Source organism: Oryzias latipes, chromosome 1 (genome assembly GCF_002234675.1).
Source record: "Oryzias latipes chromosome 1, ASM223467v1".
Lineage (NCBI taxonomy): Eukaryota > Metazoa > Chordata > Actinopteri > Beloniformes > Adrianichthyidae > Oryzias > Oryzias latipes.
Window position 1 is genome coordinate 21,336,087 of NC_019859.2, and position 19,869 is coordinate 21,355,955.

Here is a 19,869-nt window from a genome sequence, read left to right on the forward strand (position 1 = left end):
GCAAACCAAAGAACTGTTGGAACAGCTGCTAGTTTGGGGGACAAAACGATCTCAAAAAGCACAGAGAAAAACCAGTTAGTCTGCTTATCTTTGGACTAACATATAATGAACGCCATAACCTTCTCACTGGTTTCACATTTTTATAATTCAAGCTTTTTTTGGCGCCTTGCTGTCACCTGATGTTACCTTGTTATTTACAGCTGCTGTGTCACTGACTGTCTTCTGTTGACTTCAGCCTTTCAGTTCTAGTTTGTTTGAATCACATTTTAGGTAATTTGAGGTTTTCTTGTTTGATCTGTAGACATTCATAGGATGGGATAACATCTGTAGCATTGGCTTGTACTGGGCTGATCTGGTGGTAGTATTTCTTTTTCAAACCCCAGGATTCTTTTCTTCAGGGAAACAGAATTTCAAAGATGTTTCGCTCTTCATCAAAGAATTGAAGAAGCCACCCGGATGAGGAGCGAAACATCTCCTTTATGAACCAGTCTCCCTGAAGAACAGAACCCTGTGATCCAGGTTTAACAATCACATTCATTCATCTTCAAAACCCGTTTTGTCCCTTTCGGGGTCACAGGGCTGCTGGAGACTATCCCGGCCACTCATGAGCGAAGGCAGGGGACATTCTGGACAGGTCGCCAGTCTGTCGCAGGGCCACAAATCACACACCCATTCACACTCACCTAGGGACAATTAAGAGTGACCAATTAACCTATGAAGCATGTTTTCGGACGGTGGGAGGAAGCCGGAGACCCCGGAGAAAACCCATGCATGCACGGGGAGAACATGCAAACTCCACATAGAAAGGTCCCCCATTGATGTTCTGGTTCCGGTCCCCCAGCCGGGACTTGAACCGGTGGCCTTCTTGCCGTGAGGTAAGAACGCTAACCACCACTAACGGTGGTGCAAATCACATCAATAAATCACTCAACGTAAAGACACATTAAAGATCACAATGACAATTAAAAAAGAAAAACAAATTGTAAAATAGCAACATTTTAAAAATCATAGCAAAATTCCAGAAACCCAAAATATTAAAAAACACGTTTTGGAAAACAAAAGTATTTTCTAAAAAACTAAAATTAAATACAATGAGAAACTGGAAATGGTAGGTACTGTAGGACATCACTGATTGGATGATGACTTTTTAATTTTAAAGAAGAGGGGAAAGTAGAAGGATGTTTTCCCTGAACTGTGGTAACAAGTTTACAAACTTTTGCAATGGCTGTGGCAGAAGCCTTAATGAAACATCTTCTGTTGGAAGAAATTGTCATGCCAAATTAATTCTTGGTTGAGAAGGTGAACAGACGTCATCCAGTCAGCGATGTCTCATAGAACCAACCTTTTCAAGTTTCTTATTTTGTTTCATTTTTTAATATTCACTTTTGTTTTCTGGTAATTATGTTTTTTTTTATTATGGCTTGGTTTCTGGAATTTCTTTATTTTATTTCTAAAATGCTGTGCTTTTTTATTATTTGGTTTTTGCTTTTTTAAATGTCGTTGTGATCTTAAATATGTTTTTGCCTTGAGGGATTTGCACTTCAGGGCCACCGTACATTTTATCACAATTTCCTAAAGATAAAACAACTGAGTTTTTACAAATATACCCCAGTGCCAGATGAAGTTAATCGCAGATGTCAAAACAAATCATTGGGGCCTCGATGTTAGGTTCATTTCTGTTGTGTTAACAATATTGAATAAATTGCGTGAAAAGCCACCTAGTGGTCAATTTCTGAGTTGATCTGGCTAATAATAATTCATTTAATTACTTCTCATTTTTTTGTCTAACTTGTTTCAATAATAATGATCCAATTTCTAAGGTTGATGTGTCCCAAAAACATCCTAACTACTCATAGTTTGAGCAGGTCGGCCAATGATCGAAGGGTCGGTGGTTCAATCCCTGCTCCCCCATTCAACCGTTGTTGTGTCTTTGGGCAAGACGCTTCACCCTCCCTGCCTCAAGTGTGGCTCCACTGGTGTGTGAATTCGTACAAATGTCCCGGTGATGGTCAGAGGCGCCGTAGATGCTCACTGGCAGCCACGCCTCTGCCAGTCTGCCCCAGGGCAGCTGTGGCTTCATCAGTAGTTACCATCACCAAATGTGAATGAGTGAATGAATAATGTAAGCGCTTTGAGCGGAGGAGCGCAGATAAATCTAATCCATTACTATTATTATAGACACCCCTGGCTGTGCTCTGACATGAGCATTTTGGGTTCTTATCTGCAGAACAGTTGTTGCAGTCTGACTGGAAGCCACTGTAGGTGCACAACAGCCTCAATGAGACTGATCGACAATGACAAAACCCGCTCCATGACAGTCTGTAATTTTATTAAAACATTCACTTTTTGTTCTGTGACAATGATTAATGTCAAACATTCCTACATTTGAAACAGTTTTTAAAAGTACTCCCTAATAATGGAATGCAATAGAAATCCTAGTACAATCCTCTCTGCATTAGTAAACTCATCTCTTTGCCTTCAGTAACAAAGCTGGATTAGATAAAACACTACTTTACAAAACTCACATGTATTTTTATCTGAGTCTGCTGGACAGATGCTACTGTCACAATAGAAAGAAGAGGAAGAAATCCATTGAAGTAAACTACACACATTTGTTGTACATAAAGTTGAAAGGACTAGTGTTTGAGTCGGTAGAAAAGAATAACCAGAACTCATCAAATATAGAACAATATCTGATAATTCGGATTATAGGAGCCTTTTCCTGTCAAGCAGTTCCTTGTCAACCAGTTATTTGTAAACACAAACTGAACTGATATGTCAGTATTTCGCACAGTCTAAAATCCATGATTATAAATAGTTTTTGAATGTGAGAGTCTAGAAGTTAGAAAGATCTTCTCCTCGCTGGCAGTTCTACCTGACAGCTTTATTATTCTGGGAAACCTTTTTCTGAGAGGCTCCTCCCCGAGCTCTCAAGTTTCTGAAGTTGCCAAGTTTTGAGAGAGACACTCCGAAAAAGCCTGACGGCTCTGCGTCAGGGTCCTGCGATGTGCGTTCCGCCTTCCTGTAGCCTGGGCTGTGTCGGCGTGGGGAGCGCCCGGACCGGCCCTCCACTCGCAGGTGGTTCGAATCGGACTGCCCCGTCTGGCCTTGCCAGTAACGGTAGCCTCCAATCACGGGCACAGCTGCTCGACTGGGACGATGGAAACTTCCAGGCTTAGCTATGATTACTTTGGGTCCTTTGAGTCTGGCGTCACGACCTGGAGATCTGGAGGTCTGGAACAGCTGGACGGATTATAAAAAAAGAAAACATTGATCAGCAATAAGGCACTCACAACAGGCTGAGCCCAAGACTGTATGACCACAAAATTTGGTAAATGCAGTGAAATAATGACAACACCACTACATCTGAATACAACAGACCGCATCTAGGAATAAAACTTCATCATCAATAATTGGGATTGTTGTCACAAATCATTAAACATGACAATCTTCAATATGACAACATTAAATGTGTTTAAAACTATACATATTCCTATAATCCTGTAGCAGAAAGGTTATGTCAGGGGCGTCAGACTCCAGGCCTCGAGGGCCGACCTCCTGCTACTTTTTCAGAAATCCTGCCTCATCTGCTGTTGATGACCTGGATCAGGTGTGTTTAGCCAATAAGAAGCTTCAATGGCAGGATGGTTAAAAAACATGCAGGACACCGGCCCTTGAGGCCTGGAGTTTGACACCTTTGGGCTATTTGATCATCTGTTTTGAGTTAGTTGGTGTATTTCTCTCAGCAAGCAGATTATATAAATATAGAAAAACATAAAAACCAACGCACCTGTTCCACGATTTTCCTCATTGCTATTGAATGAAGTCCAAAACTGCAGTTTATGACCCTCTCCTACGTAACCCCGACCCTAAACTCTTAGTCATGACTAGTTGATGCAACCCCAACAGCCACTTAGAAACGACAAAATTCAGCAATATGGACAATCTTACTTTACTCTCAGAGATGGTTACAGAAGTCCTAACATGATAACAAATAAAAGTAGACCCACACCACTATGAAAACACAGTAGATGACAATAAAGACAGTTTTCTCATGTAAAGAGAAAGTTAAAGGTTTTCTTGAGCTGATAACAACCACCTACACTCATAAATCTTAACAGACACCAACACCAGTAAAGAGCCTGACAGGTTTTTTTCTTTCTAACAACAAAGGCCTGCAGGAAAGTGACGTTTGAGGATGATTCAATTCAGGAAACGAACATCTTTCAAAACCACGCCATCAAACTTGTTAGCTTTAATAGCAAAGCATGTAGTAAAGTGTAGCTTCAACGGGTTCTGCTGTAATGAATCATCTGATGTGATTTAAAAACCCTTTAAAATGACAGAAGCAGCAAACCAATGTACACCGGAAAAACAGAAACTTAAGAAAGTAAAAAGACCCTTGTTTCAAGAACATTGTCTTATTTTCTAACCTGTAAGAAAACAGTCATATCAATAAAGTTTTCCAATGGCAAAATATTTTAGTTTAAGAAAACATGCCTTAGTAACTGAATTTTTTTTTCTTAAAATAAGACCATTTTTCTTACCTTATCGGCAGATTTTTTTAACCTTTTGTAAGAAAATGTTCAGATGTTAGGAATGTTTGACTTTTTTTTTTTTGTTTTTTTGGGGGGGGGGCTGTTTCTGCAGTGTAGCTTTTTTCTTCTAAAATCATCATCATGTGGCATTGTGTTGTATTTTCACCAATATTCAGTCAAAATTCCTTTAGTCCTTCATTTATTTCCATTTGAATGTGTATTTATACTATCATGTCTGTTTTTCTGTGCAGGTCATTGTACAGCGCTCCCTATCTGCTAAGAACATGAGCCACGTTAAAGGAGCATCAATCTTCGCCGCCTATCTCAAACTGCTGCCCTTCATCTTCATCATCCTCCCTGGCATGATCAGCAGGGCGCTCTATCCAGGTGTGTCCCGTCGTAAAATGAAAGCGAGAAGAGGGGGCGGAAAATACCACTTTCAATATGTAAGATGGGCAAGCGGCAGCTTGCTTTGCCACCAGTGAGGCAAAAAGCAGCCAACATGCTCATGTTGCACAACATAGTGGTGCGCGGGATCCTCTTTGATTCCTGTAAATCTAATTATACTAATGAAATTCCGAGAACCTCTGAGTTTTCTTCTGCCAAGCCTACTAACCGTTAAGAATGTTCCATTCGACTGAGTTCATGACCGAATAGGAAAGAGAAAATATTTAGCTTTTTTAAATATACTTATCTTTAGCAAAAAACTGCCAGTAATGAATGATAAAATCACTAAAATAGTTTTAAAAATCTATTAAGAAGAGCCTCATGCTCCCTGCCTGAACCCAGTTAAGATCATTCCAAATATGTGGAATAGAATAAAAATGTAATAAAGAGAAGAGAAGGAAAATAAAGAGAAGGATTCTCACCTCTCCAATGTTTCTGTGTGGGGAGGGGTGTCCCATCCTGCACAGCTGCTGGGACTGATGAATCAGGGAAACGCCGTCGTCCGATTGGCTGGGCTCCCTCAGGTCCAGCATGCTTTGAGAGAAACGGGCCATTATGTTGAGCCCATCCCCTTGATGGTTGCCCCGGCTGGATCCCTGGTGCACTCCGTTGGTCAGAGGGTCGTGTTGCTGCTGCTGGGAGCAGTCAGAGAAGTCCTCCTCTGACGCCGTGGAGGCACTGGAGGGCTCTTCGTTGGCTGCTCGGTCACACATGACTTTGGTACTGTCCTGGCTGCCCTCCTCGTTGCTGCCGGAGTCATCGTCTCTGGAGGTGAGGCGAAGGCGGCCAGGAGTCCGCTCTTTTGAGGCACGCTCTGTTTTTAGGCTTTCCTTGGAGTCCATTTTAACTAAGGTGACCTCAGCTTCACTAGGATGCTCAGAAGAATTGGGATCTATGACTAGCTGGAGCGTACGGCGTTTCGGAACGGGGGGAGCAGCAGTTTGTGCTTCAGAAATTTGTTGAGCACTGTCAGCAGTCTGTGCTTCAGCAGTAACTTTGGATGGGGATGAGGGGAGGGGTGCATCTGTTTTTTGGGCTGCCTGGATTGGAGCGGTGTGAGATGTTTGAAGGGAATCTGTTGCATCAATACTGTCTGTGTTCTTAGCTGCGTGCGGACTGAGCGGTTGATTGGTTAAAGTTGTGGGGTTTGAGGCTTCTGGGCTTGCATTTCCAGTCTGCTCCTTAGGTTTTGGAGCCTCTGCTGCAGGCTGACTTGTAGCAGATTCCACAGTGTGGCTTTGTGGAGTCAGTGGTGAGCTAAAGCGGATAGCCTGACTGACCTCAAACCGCTCCGACCTCTGCAAGTGAACTTGATTGGCCCTCTTTTCATCTCTGATGTTGATGAAGCCAATCACGTCGCTTGGAGGATCCGGCTCTGGCCAGGTGGGCAGGTACGGGATCAAATACGCTTTCTCCAGATGGGCTAAGCCAGGATGTAAGGGCGGTTCTTTCACAACATCCTTCAGACGTCCCTTATTCACTTTTAGCCCAGTGGGATTCTGTGAGTTTGAGTTTTTGTTGCTGGAGTTCTGATCAGAGGAAGTGGGGCTCGTGCCCGAGGCGACAAGAGCATACTTGGGGTTAATAAGTTTTCTTGCAACAGCAGCAGAAACAGGAGGTGGTGCTGCCTGGGGAACCGGGTCAGGGGTCGGTTCATCTGCCATGGGAACCTTACTGAGCGAAACGCTTCTGGACATGAGGTAAAGGTCACGGAATTGGATATCAAAGGCCTCCACTGCCTGGCCAGAGATCACCGTGATGAGATTACGGTCCAAACGGGACGAGGACCAAGTGAAACTGGAACACACACAAATCAAAATGTCAATCAGACCACAGCATTGACTTCCAATGTTTTAAATGTAGTTTTTCTGCTTTTTAGGTCAGTCACTTTGAACCTAACAAATGAAGACGTTTATTCCTCTTTGTGTTTCCCCATGAAGTCACAGTGCTGAAGTCGTGTCACTTTAAAGGTTGAAAATCAGAGGATTGTTTGTGCATGCTTGTTTTCCAAATTTGGCAGAATGAACTTTATTCGAAAACAGTCGGTCCAAGGGCAACACTCACTGATTTAGAGGAAAAATACCAGACGTTGTAGACATTACTCATTGCAGCTACATTGTGCAATGTTTTTGTGCTTGTGCCCTATTAAGTTAGGATTAAATAATGTGTGATAAACCGTTCAGTCTGAACTCTCCACTATTCGGCACAAGTAGACGCTTGGGATTGACTGGATTATAGAGTTGAGGAGTCCTTCAGGGGTTAACTGTGCAATTTTAAATAATCCAATTTGACATAACTTCCTGAAAGCAAGGCTACAAGACTATAAACCCTCTACTGACACAGTATAACACATTCTTCACTCCCCACCACACACTGAGGATTGGATGAGCTGCTCAATACTGCTCTTTGTTCATCAGCTGGTTGCTGTTTCTGTCAGACATTTTCTGCTGAGCTGGATGTGTGTGGTTGATTCACACAGACCAAAAGAGCCCATAACCCCTGACAGCTTCAGACAAAAAACCCAAAGGAGAAAAAGAAAGAGAACAGAGAGGAACTGCTGAGTGAAGGTTCTTGCAACAATCATTTTTAATCTGTAAGTTTTATTTAGTAAAAACATGCAAATCAGTATCAAAAGAGTGAATGCTCACCTGTATGAACCAGAAATGGCTCTGTCTCCATCTGTCAGGAGAAACTTCTGGTTCAGAGATCCATGCACCTTCTGTGCTGATCTTGCAAAGAACTCCACACCTCCGCAGCAGCGCACACGCAGGTTCTGGAAAATAAAATAAGAAAATAAAATAAAAAACACAATGGTCATTTCACTCTACAAGATTCTGCATTTATGGGAGAAAGGATTTTTAAAACACAAAAGGGTAATAAAGGCCAGAGTGGAATGAGGGAAGTGAAAACAACCAGCTTCCTTGTTGCTAAAAAGTTGATGCTAAGCATTTCTAACCCTACAAGCTGGCGTGTGACTGTGCAGGCTCCAGCAAGGACGTGTGCATGCTTCAAGGACACACCCTGTGGTGTCTGTCTTAAGCTTTGTGATGAGGGTGCGGTTCCACGTTGAGTCGTAGTCCAGGGCAAAACCGGCAAAACACAGGACTTCATAAATGCTTTCCGTTGAAGCAAAAAGAAAAGATAAGAAAGGAGCCGACAGATAAGAGCGGTTCTGGCCGTTAATGTGTGGACTCGAACTCTGAAAGGGAAACTAATCAGAGTGCGACATGTTTAATTTCCTGCAGCCAAGACGGAAATGGGATTTTTATGTGTTAAGCCTCGAGCTAAAGCCCAGAGAAAATCCCGGGACTAAGTATTTACTGTTAGTGCCTAGACCAGTTTCAAGTCAACGAGAAACAGTTAGCTGATGCATGGTACTTACAGGCCTTCAGGCGAGGGCTGGTCCGCCTACATCCCATATTTGTGGAACACATCCATGAATTTATTTTTCAAGGTTTTTTTTTTTTTGGCCTTTTAACATCCCTCTCCAAACACTGCAGCATCTGTTTGTCAGATTTTTTTGTTGCTTTTAGGTGGGATGTGTAGACGTACTGTTGTTATCTGTGTGTCCAACGAGCCTGACAAAACATCATCGGTGCACGCGCATGCAAACGTACTTTTAGGTGGCCGCGGTGCATACTGGCTCTGCCACACATGGAAAGAAAGCCGGGGACCGCAGCGACGTCGATGATTATGTACACTGGAATTCGCCGTTTGTAGGATGCGTCCAGCAGGTCCCGAAAGATATCCACGTCTGTGAACACGTCCATCACCACAGCTATCACCTGCACACACATGAAAAAAAGGCACACAGGAAGTCACAGTCTGTGTTAGTGTTTCCTGATCTGAGGGCGTTGTCTCTTTAATCTACTCTCATCTGCAATAATGAAGTCACTAAATCCTCAAGGAAGCATCAGGTTTAAGAGTACTAACTCTGAGCAACAACCTTAAAATATAACTAGGACGTTTGCAGCTGACTTTAATCCATATTGTTGCAATCTTCCTGATTCATAGCAGGGTTACATCATGAAACATCCGGTTAAATATGCCGTGGAAAGGCAATTTCACCAAAATTAGGACTAAAATAGACATTAAGTCAAGGTCAGATGGGAACAGTACCAGTCTCGGGAGGAAAGCTTCCAGCTGATCATAAAAATCAATTAAGTTGACTACAAAAACAATCCAACACTGTCCAAGACAACAGACCATGCCATTGTGTAAAAAGCACGTTTTGCTTCCATGCAATGCTGTCCCAATAGGAATGCACGTCCCAGCATAAGAGGGTTAAAGGTGATGAGTGCTGTGCTGGCATGTAGCACGTCAGCGACGTCAGTGCATTTTTTTAACGGCATGTCAAGCCAAAAGTTATTTTATTACAAACGCTGGAAGTGTGAAAGTGAAGCCCCACCTCAAAGTTGTGTATCTTGTGAGTTAAAACAGTAAAACAATAAAAGATTTAAATGAGTGCTAACTTGAGTTCTGGGAAAGTAATATAAGAAAACCTGGATTAAATTCATTTTAAAAAAATTACAAAAAAACACCTTAAAGACTGGCTTGTTGTTGAGTCATTTGTGCATCAATAACGTGTTGTTGTGTTTCATATCTGTTAATGCTCTAACTTCATGTTGTTGTTGTTTTACATAATGATTCTTAGGTGGAATGGGAGGTTTAGCAGCCTTAAGCTGAAAACAACAAAAAAGGAAAAAGGAAAAGACATTTAAGAAGCTGTAACCATTTTATACTAGGCTAATACCTGTTTTGGAATACTTTCCCATCAAAATAAAAAAGTGTTTGTTGCCACTTAATAGATTTCAGCTCTAAATAAGATGTTTTTGTGTCCTTCATTATTCAACAAGAAGAAGAAAGATAATGTACTAAAACATTTAAGCTTTCATATACATTGGACGACTTAAACCCCATTTATTTCTTTGTTTCCTTGCTTGTTAAGAGCCTAATGTTATAAAGATGTATTGGAAGCAGTGGCGGACCTACAGGGGTCGGGGGGGCTGCCCCACCAGCAAAAAGCTTTACCCCCCAATGTTTGAGTCAATATCAGTATAATTACTGACAGAGATGAAGAAAACATCAATGCAAGCTTCATTAAGTATGAGTAATAGCATCTCTGCTAAAAGAACTGCTCTTTTAATTGTCATAAAACTATTGGAAACACATCTTTAGTTTGATCCGTTCATTTGTAACTGACTCCTCCAAAGTCTTCTGCCCCCCTATAAAATATTCTGGCTCCGTTACTGGTTGGAAATTACTTATGAGTTGTAGTTTTTATTCTTTTCAAAGTAAGCTTAAACGCTAAAATCGTTATTGTGTTATCTTTTTTGTTTGTTTTTCGCGAATGTGCGTGCGCCATTGTTATCACTTTACCTTCTGGGCTGATGCGATGCTCTTGCGCACCACCTCCTTGATGTGCGTCTGCCCGTCGATGGGAGGCTGTGTGTGCACGGTCACGCGCGTGACCCCCCGGTATGAGATGGCGTCTGGCCACCCCAGGTCCAGCTCAACCACCGAGGCCTCAGACCGGTCCGGCCAATACTCCAGCGACACCTCCCCGTCTTCGGCTCCTACCTCGGTGGGTCCTGGGGGGCCGTTTCCCGGTCCCAACAGCTCCGATTTTTGGTGTTGTTCGTGCCCCGGCCGGTAGGCCTCCGCTGTGCGAACAATGCGCTCCAACTCCAGCTCCGAGAGGAACTCCCGAATACTGTGCTTGTTGATGTAGTCCGTGAACGCATCATGGCCCGAGCTGATGAGCGCCTCGAGCGCCAGCCGTTGGTCTTCGCTGTAGAAAAACTCGGGCTTGCCCTCGCTCACGCGCCAGTTGACGTGGTGATCGTCCAGACACTGGATCTGAGACAGCGCCATAATCCCAAATCGATCCTCAAACAATTTGGTCCGGTCCAATCAAGTCATTACGGTCCACACAATGTCCGCGTGAAAAAAGACACTTCAGACATGGGTCCGTTCGATGGAGATGTGTTCGCGGGAGTTCTCCAAAAAGACGCTCAATCTCAAGTCACTGGATCTCTCGCTCAGGTGAAGCTGGAACAAAGTTTACCCGCCCAGAACCACGCCTTTCACCTGACAGGGGCTGGATCACCCCGGCGGCGGCTCCAGACCCCGGGCTGTGTGGACAGCTGTGGATGAGTGTGCTCCTGTCTGCCAGTGAGTCAATCCCGAGCGGAAATAGATGGAAGCCGCGGCCATCAAACCTCGTCCAGCCGTGTTCAAACAGCATGAGTCAACCTAACTGTTGCGCTTCTCCGCCTTCACAAGAACGTCCCAGATGTTCACACATGAAGTCAGCGTTCTCGACGTGGCAGCAGTCAACTTTCCCTGCGTCAGCATTTTCGGCGGTTTGACTTTTCCTGACTCGATTACGAGGCTGGAGGTCCGGCGGTCTGTTCTGTCCCACCGGTGAATGCCTGTTCCAGGAATTCGGTAACGGAAACTCGATCACCCTGGCCAAAAAGGCGGAGTGTCCAGAACTTGGTTAGGAAAAGGAGGCTCCAAACCCCACCCTCCTTTTTGGCAGGACAGTCAAAAGACATTTTTGCGTGTGTATGTGTGCGCGCGCGCGTATGTGTTATCTAATTCAGAGTGATCAACTGGACAGATACCACAGTTTACTGTCTTTTTATCTGCCCAGATAGTTATGTAGTAGTCATGTTTTCTTTATAACTTACTGAATGAAATAATAACAACAAAAACGTTTTGTTTATGTGGTCACCTTTTTAATTTCTAAAGTGATGTTGTGATGACCTGAAAGACTCACCCCAATGAAAATCGTGTTTTTGGTGTTTTTTTCACATTCTTATATGTCCTCTCCTCAATTCTTAAATAAAGAAAATTAATCTTCAAATTGCTTTTCCAAATGTTTCTTTTTCAAATAGTTGTGAATCAGGAGCAGACGAAAAAATGTTGGAAAAGCCTTTAGTGACGTAGGTGCTACATTGGGCGGCCACTGATTTCTGCTCTGCTCACTTAAAAAAAAATTCTGTAGATTTTCTTTGGTCAAGCGGTTGCATGCAATCACATTGAGTAATTGTCATAAAGCATGCTTATATAGTATGAGTCCACGTGTATAATTATTGTAGTATTCTACTCAAAAGTTTTGCGTAATCCTTTGCCTAAATCATTGAGTAGTGCAAAATATTAAATGTATTTAGTAATATTTACGCAAGCATCTTTAAAACATGTGAAATATCAAAAGAGTTAAATGACAAGTATCAAAATGCACTTTAGTAAAAGTAAAAAGAACCATTGTTCATTCTCTTGTGTGCTCCATTCTGATGCATCCACTTACAGACAAAAAGTGAGATCCATGTCTTTGTTTTCCTCGTCTGAGCTGGAATCTGGATCAAAACTGTGAGGCTGCCTTGCTTACTGGAGAAGGTTAAGACAGACCTGAAGAACTGGGAAGTCATTAACCTGTCTCTTGCATGGAAACTAAATATTATAACAATGAATATACTTCCCAGATTCCTTTACCTGTTTCAGTGCGTCCCCCTCTACGACACTAAATCTTTTTTTAAAACAATTGACAAAAGCTTTTCTTCATTCATCTGGAGTGGCAAGAACCCAACAGTCTGTTTACAATTATTACAAAGACCTTAACATCAAGGTGGCTTAGGCCTACCAAACCTGTGCCACTACTGGGGGTCTAATATTCAAAAAATGTTGCATTGGCTCCAAGCTTCTGACATCAACTGGTGTCGATTTCGAAGCCTCCTCCTGTAAAACAACAACTCTGAGAGCCCTAATTGGATCTAGTCTCCCCTGTGTCATTTCACACTATATTACACACAATCCAGTAGTTACTAATACCTTTAAAATGATGTTTCAATTCAGACAGACGTATGGACTCACTCAGGTGCTTACCACTAGTCCTATACCCAAAAATCACCTTTTTCTCCCTGGTCAGACAGACTTCGCATTCAGAATTTGGGAAGAGAAAGGTATTATCATCTGTAAGGACATGTACCTAAACGGTTTATTTGCAAGCTTCAATGATCTTCCTTCCAAATTTAATCTGCCTCACTTCTCACTTTTTTCGGTACCTTCAAGTGCGCCACTTCCTTCAGCAGCATGACCCTAAATTACCTAACATACCCCCAGTCTCTGTGTTTGATGAGGTGTTTGAGTTGCCACTTAATTCAAAAAGATTATTTTCCAAAATCAAAGACTGTATAGCACTTCATGACAGTGCAGCTATTCTGAAAATAAGAGGTAGTTGGGAGGAAGAGCTAGGGCGAAGTTTGGATGATAATGTGTGGAACAGGGCCTTACAGAGAATTAACCACAGTATCTCCTGTGCCAAGTTAAATATAATACAGTTTAAAATTATACATAGGGCTCACTTCTCTAAAGTAGGACTGGCAAGAATGTATCCTCATCTGAGTGCAAATTGTGACAGATGTCAAAAGAGTCCAGCCAATCTAACCCACGTGGTCTGGTCATGCTCTGCTCTGGTGAATTATTGGTCTACAATTTTGCAAAACCTTATCAGATGTACTCCATATCACCCTCCAGCCTAGTGCAGAAGCACCCATATTTGGTGTTTCACACCAAAACCCAGATACATTAAGAAAAAGACACAAAGACATTCTTGCTTTGGTGCCTTATATTATTGCACTGGAAATCTAAAGACCCACCCAGGGTGTCCCAGTGGCTGACGGATCTTATGCAACTATTACAACTTGAAAAATAAAATCTTCAGTTCGGGGATCGAGGGACAAGTTTTTCTCAGTCTGGGGTCCGGTTTTAGATCACTTTGGCAAACTCAGAATTATACCTGATGCCTCCTCACATTCAACCATCACATCCCCATTGTTTGTAGTTTAAAATATTCCAATTTTTCTGAATTATTGTTGGCATTATTAGTATTATTATTATTATTTTTCTTTTTTATCGTATAAATATCACATCAGCTATATATGTACCTATAGTTCCCTATTTTATGTTGCCATTTGGTTGACCGATTCGACCATCGAGTTGATCATATGGAGGTATGCTTTTGTCCACACTCGTGTTTCAGACTCAGTGGGATGTGTGGATCCAGAGGAGTGTGTGCGTGTGTGTGGAGCGGAGGTGGGTTGCTCCAACATCGCCTTTCCCAAGTTGGTCATTGAACTTATGCCAAGTGGTGAGAAAACTGTTTCCTTTCACCTCCTAGTTTCCTGAATTCTTTGATGTACTTTCAGCTCACACCCGTGTTTCTGTGTTGCAGGCTTAAGGGGCCTGATGATAGCTGTCATGATGGCTGCTCTTATGTCCTCCCTGACCTCCATCTTTAACAGCAGCTCCACTCTCTTTACTATGGACATCTGGAAGAAGCACCGCCCACGAGCTTCTGAGAAGGAGCTGCTATTGGTCGGCAGGTAGTGGAGGCACCTGTCCTGTTTTTTAATTGTGATCATGCCAGTTAATTGTCATCAATTGAGACAATGATGTGGGTTCTTAAAGAAAACTAATTAGATGTTGAATTATTTTTGATGCAGGATTGCGACAGTGATCCTGGTGGTGGTCAGCGTGGTGTGGATCCCCATCCTGCAGTCTGCCAACAGTGGTCAACTGTACGTCTACATCCAGTCAGTGACCAGCTATCTTGCCCCACCTGTAACTGCTGTATTTGCTCTGGCTGTTTTCTGGACGAGAACTAATGAACAGGTAACAGAAAAACACTATTCCTCCACAAGTCGATCAGATATAAACAAAACGTGAACTTTTTATACATCCTCTCTGATGGGAAATTGTGTTTTTGGTGTTTTTAAACATTTACTTGTGACATTTTCATATGATGGAGGACATGTATATACAGTAGGGCAAAAGAAAAAGTATCTAGTCAGCCACCAATTGTGCAAGTTCTCCCACTTAAAATGATAAGAGAGGCCTGTAATTTTTTTCATAAGTGTACCTCAACTATAACTATGGTGGAAAATAGGCATTTGGTCACCTACATACAAGCAAGATTTCTGTCTCTCACAGACCTGTAACTTCTTCTGTAAGATGATCCTCTGTCCTCCACTCGTTACCTATTTTGATGTCACCTGTTTGAACTGGTTATCTATATAAAAGACACCTGTCCACAACCTCAAGCAGTCACACCCCAAACTCCACTATGGCCAAGACCAAAGAGCTGTCTAAGGACACAAGAAGCAAAATTGCTGACCTGGACCAGGCTTGGAAGTCTGAATATTCAATAGGTAAGCAGCTTGGTGTGAAGAAATCAACTGTAAGAACAATTAGGAAATGGAAGACATACAAGACCACTGATCATCTCCCTCCATCTGGGGCATTTCAAGGTCCTGGAGTGGCCTAGTCATTCTTCAGATCTAAACCCCATAGAAAATCTTTGGAGGGAGTTGAAAGTCTGTGTTGCCCTGCGACAGCCCCGAAACATCACTGCTCTAGAGGAGAGCTGCATGGAGAAATGGGCCAGAATACCAGTAACAGTTTGCGAAAAACTTGTGAAGACTTACAAGTCTTCCAATTCTTCTGTTATGGCCAACAAAGGAAACAAATTATTTAGAAATCAGACAAAGTGATTTCCTGGAATTATTTTTCATTTAGTCTATCATAGTTGAGGTATACTTACATGAAAATTACAGGCCTCTCCTATCTTTTTAAGTGGGACAACTTGGTGATTGATTAAATATCTTTTTGCCCTACTGTAAAAACTCAGAGGTGAATTTCTGATTAACTCCTGCTGCTCTGCAAAAACTATATTCTAGAAAACCACACAGGTATTTTTAAATTTAGGCTTAACACTACATTATCAGAACTAAAAGACAACTGGGAATGGTTTTACAATAGATCAAAATATGACTGGGGTGAGACTTTAAGGATTTATTTATAGTCTTTTTGTCTCCCAAAAGTAGTAGTTTCAGGTGAGAGGGTCAGAGGCTGCAATGAATATCCCTGAAAAGACCATAACCAGCAACAAGTTGACTAAAAGTACAATAAAGTTCACTGAATGAGGTAGAAATTCAGCTTTGTCATAAAATGTGTTTTGAAAATGTCAATATATTCCAGGAGAAAACAAATCCTAACTTTATTGTGAGTTTATTGCATTTAGGATGGGAGACTGCAAAACATTTTCCAGGTTTCCTTGGTGCTCTGCTCGGTGTAGAGTTTTATTAGCCTCACATGGGATTCATCTTTGTCCAGCAGGTTTTCTCTCGGTGTGAAGTCCATTGTGTTTGCAAATGTGTGAACGCCTTCTAGAGTTTTTGTATCATTTCTCCCCTGGCCCTGCGCCTTACAAAGAGCTTTGTTTGTCTTTTCCCCATGAAGAAACCCACATCGTACTTTGCTCTCACTTTGAAGAGAAGAAGTCATTGTTAAGACAAGAAGTGAGTGAGAGAGAGTGTTATCTGAAAAGATACACTGAGGCATCGAAAATAAAAGATAAGAACGCTTGGGAGAAACTGTCTCTGGAGATAATGGTGTTTGCTCTGCAACATCGTCCAGTTGCAAGTGTGGACAAGTCTGTTATGTTTATAAGATCCAGCCTCTCTTCTTCACCAGAGAATGGTCTGGGTGTGTTTGGTCTTCTTTAGCATGCTGCTCAGCTGCCTAAATAAAGCTTTTTTTCCCAGGTCTTTCGGCGATAACAGGCTTTTCCCCATCTGCTGTGCTGTCAATATTGCTCTTTACTCACTAAAAATGTTCTAAAGTCTCAAGTACAGGTATCCTTCATGTTTACAATGAACTTGCAAGGTTTTAAAATACAAACTAGGCCTCTTAAGGTTAAATGAGTGCATTTGAGTGCACAGTGAGGGCTGGGAGACAGCTGTTTCATCACCGGGGGACAGTCTACCAGCTGTCCCCGACTTACGCTCTTCTTCATTTAATCACTTAGGGCAGGGGTCCCCAAATCCAGGCCTCGAGGGCCGGTATTCAGCTGGTTTTCCAGAAAACCTGCCTTATTTGCAGCTGATTACCTTGATCAGGTATGTTTAGCCAGTAAGGCGTTTCAGTGGCAGGTTGGTTGGAAAACATGTAGGACACCGGCCCTCGAGGCCTGGATTTGGGGACCCCTGACTTAAAGTGAGGGGAGGGGGTGTCAGCCTGCGATGCACCGTCGTGGGAGGAGCTACTTGGAAGTGCTCCCCCTCCCATGGTTGCCGTATGGAAACGGCCCCCTCCCCTCTTGGTTTTAATTGCACCTTAGACATGTAGGACCCTTGGTAGGAGGGGTGCTTGGACATCACTGCCAGCAAGCAGCATCCTCTCAGTGCCCTACTCGCCAATTTTAACTGCACCTCTTAGTACACACACCCTTTGCCCCTCAAAAAACTACACCAACACACACATGCATACACACTCAGAAACACACACACATACATTTCACAAGGAAGTTGGGACCTCAGACCATCTGTCCTCTACCCCATTCCTGGTGGGTACCAGGATGCGATTGCCCAGCGGGCGGTTGTTCTCTATCTGCTACAGTGTGGGTGTTGGGGGGTTCCTGGCTGCCGCTGCTGCTATGGCGGGGGTCTTGGTGTGGGGATGACTGGGCACTCTCCCTCCTTTTTTTACATTCCATCATCCACCTAAGAAGAACAAAAACACTCACTCGAGCACAGGTGTTAGCTCATCTTTGCACAAATAGTTTGCGTGACTGAATGAAATGTTTCCGAAGTTTTAGTCTGAATGCATGACTATGCGTGTGTGAACATTAGTTGTATTGTGTACATGTTGACATGTTTGTATGTGAACATTTTTGGAGCCAACAGGTATGTTGGTAACATTTTAGTGTGCGTGGAGAGGCCCTGCCCCTTCTAGATATGTATTACTTCTAAACGTGAGCCTAATGATTATAACCATCCAGCAACTTTATGCTTTATACTTTATGCTTATGCTTTGTGCCAATCCCCCTCTCTTCTTCCTGCCTCTTCTTTTCTGTCCAGTCCAACAAAAACTGTTACAAATATGACTAAGATGAATAAAGTTTGACCTAGATTACAAAAGAAGTTTATTCAGACATACCTCTGGTATGTCAGAAGATTCATAACCCCTATTGTAAAAGTATAATATGTCCAATACAAGAGGGCTTCAGGTCCCATCTATTTGCTCAGGTGTTGAACAGGACAAGTTAAAAAATAAACAAATAAATAAAACCTGGTAAAATATCTAGAACATCTTAAAACAAGATTTTAAATCTTTGCAAATATCAAATATTTTCAGTGTAGAAATTAGATAAAATATGGATGTCCTCTTTTTGATTTTTATTTTATTTTATTTTGAAATGGTTTATTTCAAGCAATCAAATAAGAACAATACACAAAAACAGTACAATCATCAGTTATACATTCATACTATGATGAATCAAACTTAGGATAATTAATAATTAATACATATTAATAAATATTGCTTGAAAGGGAGTGGAAGGAAGCGAACTTATATAATTCCACCCCTGTTCTACCGTAACCATTTTATTACATGATTTATCATTATCTGGTTCCTAACTTTTATCAGACATAATTAAGAATCTTGAAATATCAATAAAAGCACATGACAAAGATGAATAACTTAAATTATTACGTAAAAAATAACTTTTAGAAATCAAGATGGCAAATGCAAATCATTTATCCAAAATGTAAGCAGATTATGTTATATTATACTTATAAAAGTCATGGGGCTGCACGGTGGTGCAGTGGTTGGCGCTCTTGCCTCACAGCAAGAAGGCCCCCGGTTCAAGTCCCAGCTGGGGGACATGAAAAACACAACATCAATGGGGGACCTTTCTGTGTGGAGTTTGCATGCTCTCCCCGTGCATGCGTGGGTTTTCTCCAGGATCTCCGGCTTCCTCCCACCATCCAAAAACATGCTTCGTTAATTGGTTAATCTAAATTGTCCATAGGTGTGAGAGTGAATGGGTGTGTGATTGTGGACATTCTACCCTGCGACAGACTGGTGACCTGTCCAGGGCGGACTAAACTGAATAGAAAATGAATGAATAAATTAATAAAAAAATAATGCTATATCAGTAAAATAGACATAACACTGTTTCAAAAATTTTCACAGCAAATTTGATCAAGTATCAAAAGTTAAAATATGTGCAAAATTATGTAACATTTGGAAAAATCATGAATCAATTTTTCATTATGTAAATTATATTTAAAAGATGAACCAACTTTGTGTCTGCAGTGTGCATTTTTAACTTATTTTTCTATCTTAGAAAATAACTAATTCAACATAAACATAAAATGGAAAAAAGAGAAACTTTAATTTTAAAAACTTGTGTTTTTTGCTGGAAATAATTCATGTTTCTATCTGCTGCTTCATCTTGCTGATGAAGGCTCGGTCTGTAAGGAATTTAAAAACAGGATACAGGAAAACATGATGGAAGGAAAGACAATGTTTAGTCTTAGCATTGGAGGACAGATTATGCTCAGATTATGTCACACTAGAATAATCTGGCACTGCAGACCAAACAATACAGACATTTTTTATACAAAATACTATGAGGTGCAGTAGCTACATGCAACATTTCTTTGTCAATAGCCTGAATTTAAAGCTCAAACATCAAGAGTTAGTCTTGTCTTTATTATTTTCTTCCAATTGGAACAAGGTACTCATAGTCATAATATAATCATTAAGAATTATTTTAAATGCAATTTTTTACATATTAAGTCCCTTGACATCACATTAAATTGAATGTAACAGGTTAAGTGATGAAACACTAAACTGTACAGACTAGAACTCTTTAAATCGAAGTTTGTTTTAGCTTTTCTTGAGTCGAGTAAAACTGCACAGATCACATTTTTTTAGGAAGGTTGAATAGAAAAGGAAGCAGACAAATATGTTTGCTGCAGCAAAAGCTTAAGCTCAGCGTATGCGAAAGGTGGAACAACAACACTCAATGGTG

The 19,869-nt window shown here is 41.7% G+C and overlaps 2 protein-coding genes across 2 annotated transcripts in view; one reads left to right on the forward strand and one right to left on the reverse strand.

Moving 5' to 3' along the window:
• The window catches only part of slc5a10 (solute carrier family 5 member 10), a 30,410-nt gene that overhangs the window by 6,829 nt on the left and 3,712 nt on the right, over positions 1 to 19,869 (forward strand). The window contains exons 9-12 of the mRNA XM_020704320.2: positions 4,790 to 4,925; positions 14,032 to 14,139; positions 14,224 to 14,374; positions 14,495 to 14,663. Coding sequence (XP_020559979.1) covers positions 4,790 to 4,925; positions 14,032 to 14,139; positions 14,224 to 14,374; positions 14,495 to 14,663 — 564 coding nt within the window. The remainder of the gene's footprint in view (positions 1 to 4,789; positions 4,926 to 14,031; positions 14,140 to 14,223; positions 14,375 to 14,494; positions 14,664 to 19,869) is intronic.
• Positions 2,309 to 11,830, reverse strand: LOC105354400 (protein FAM83G). The gene is made up of 5 exons (XM_011477260.3): positions 10,365 to 11,830; positions 8,603 to 8,770; positions 7,634 to 7,758; positions 5,408 to 6,782; positions 2,309 to 3,243 (listed from the first exon to the last, which is right to left on the reverse strand). Exons 1-5 carry the CDS (start codon positions 10,857 to 10,859, stop codon positions 2,872 to 2,874), a joined length of 2,535 nt encoding a protein of 844 aa, XP_011475562.1. The 5' UTR covers positions 10,860 to 11,830; the 3' UTR covers positions 2,309 to 2,871.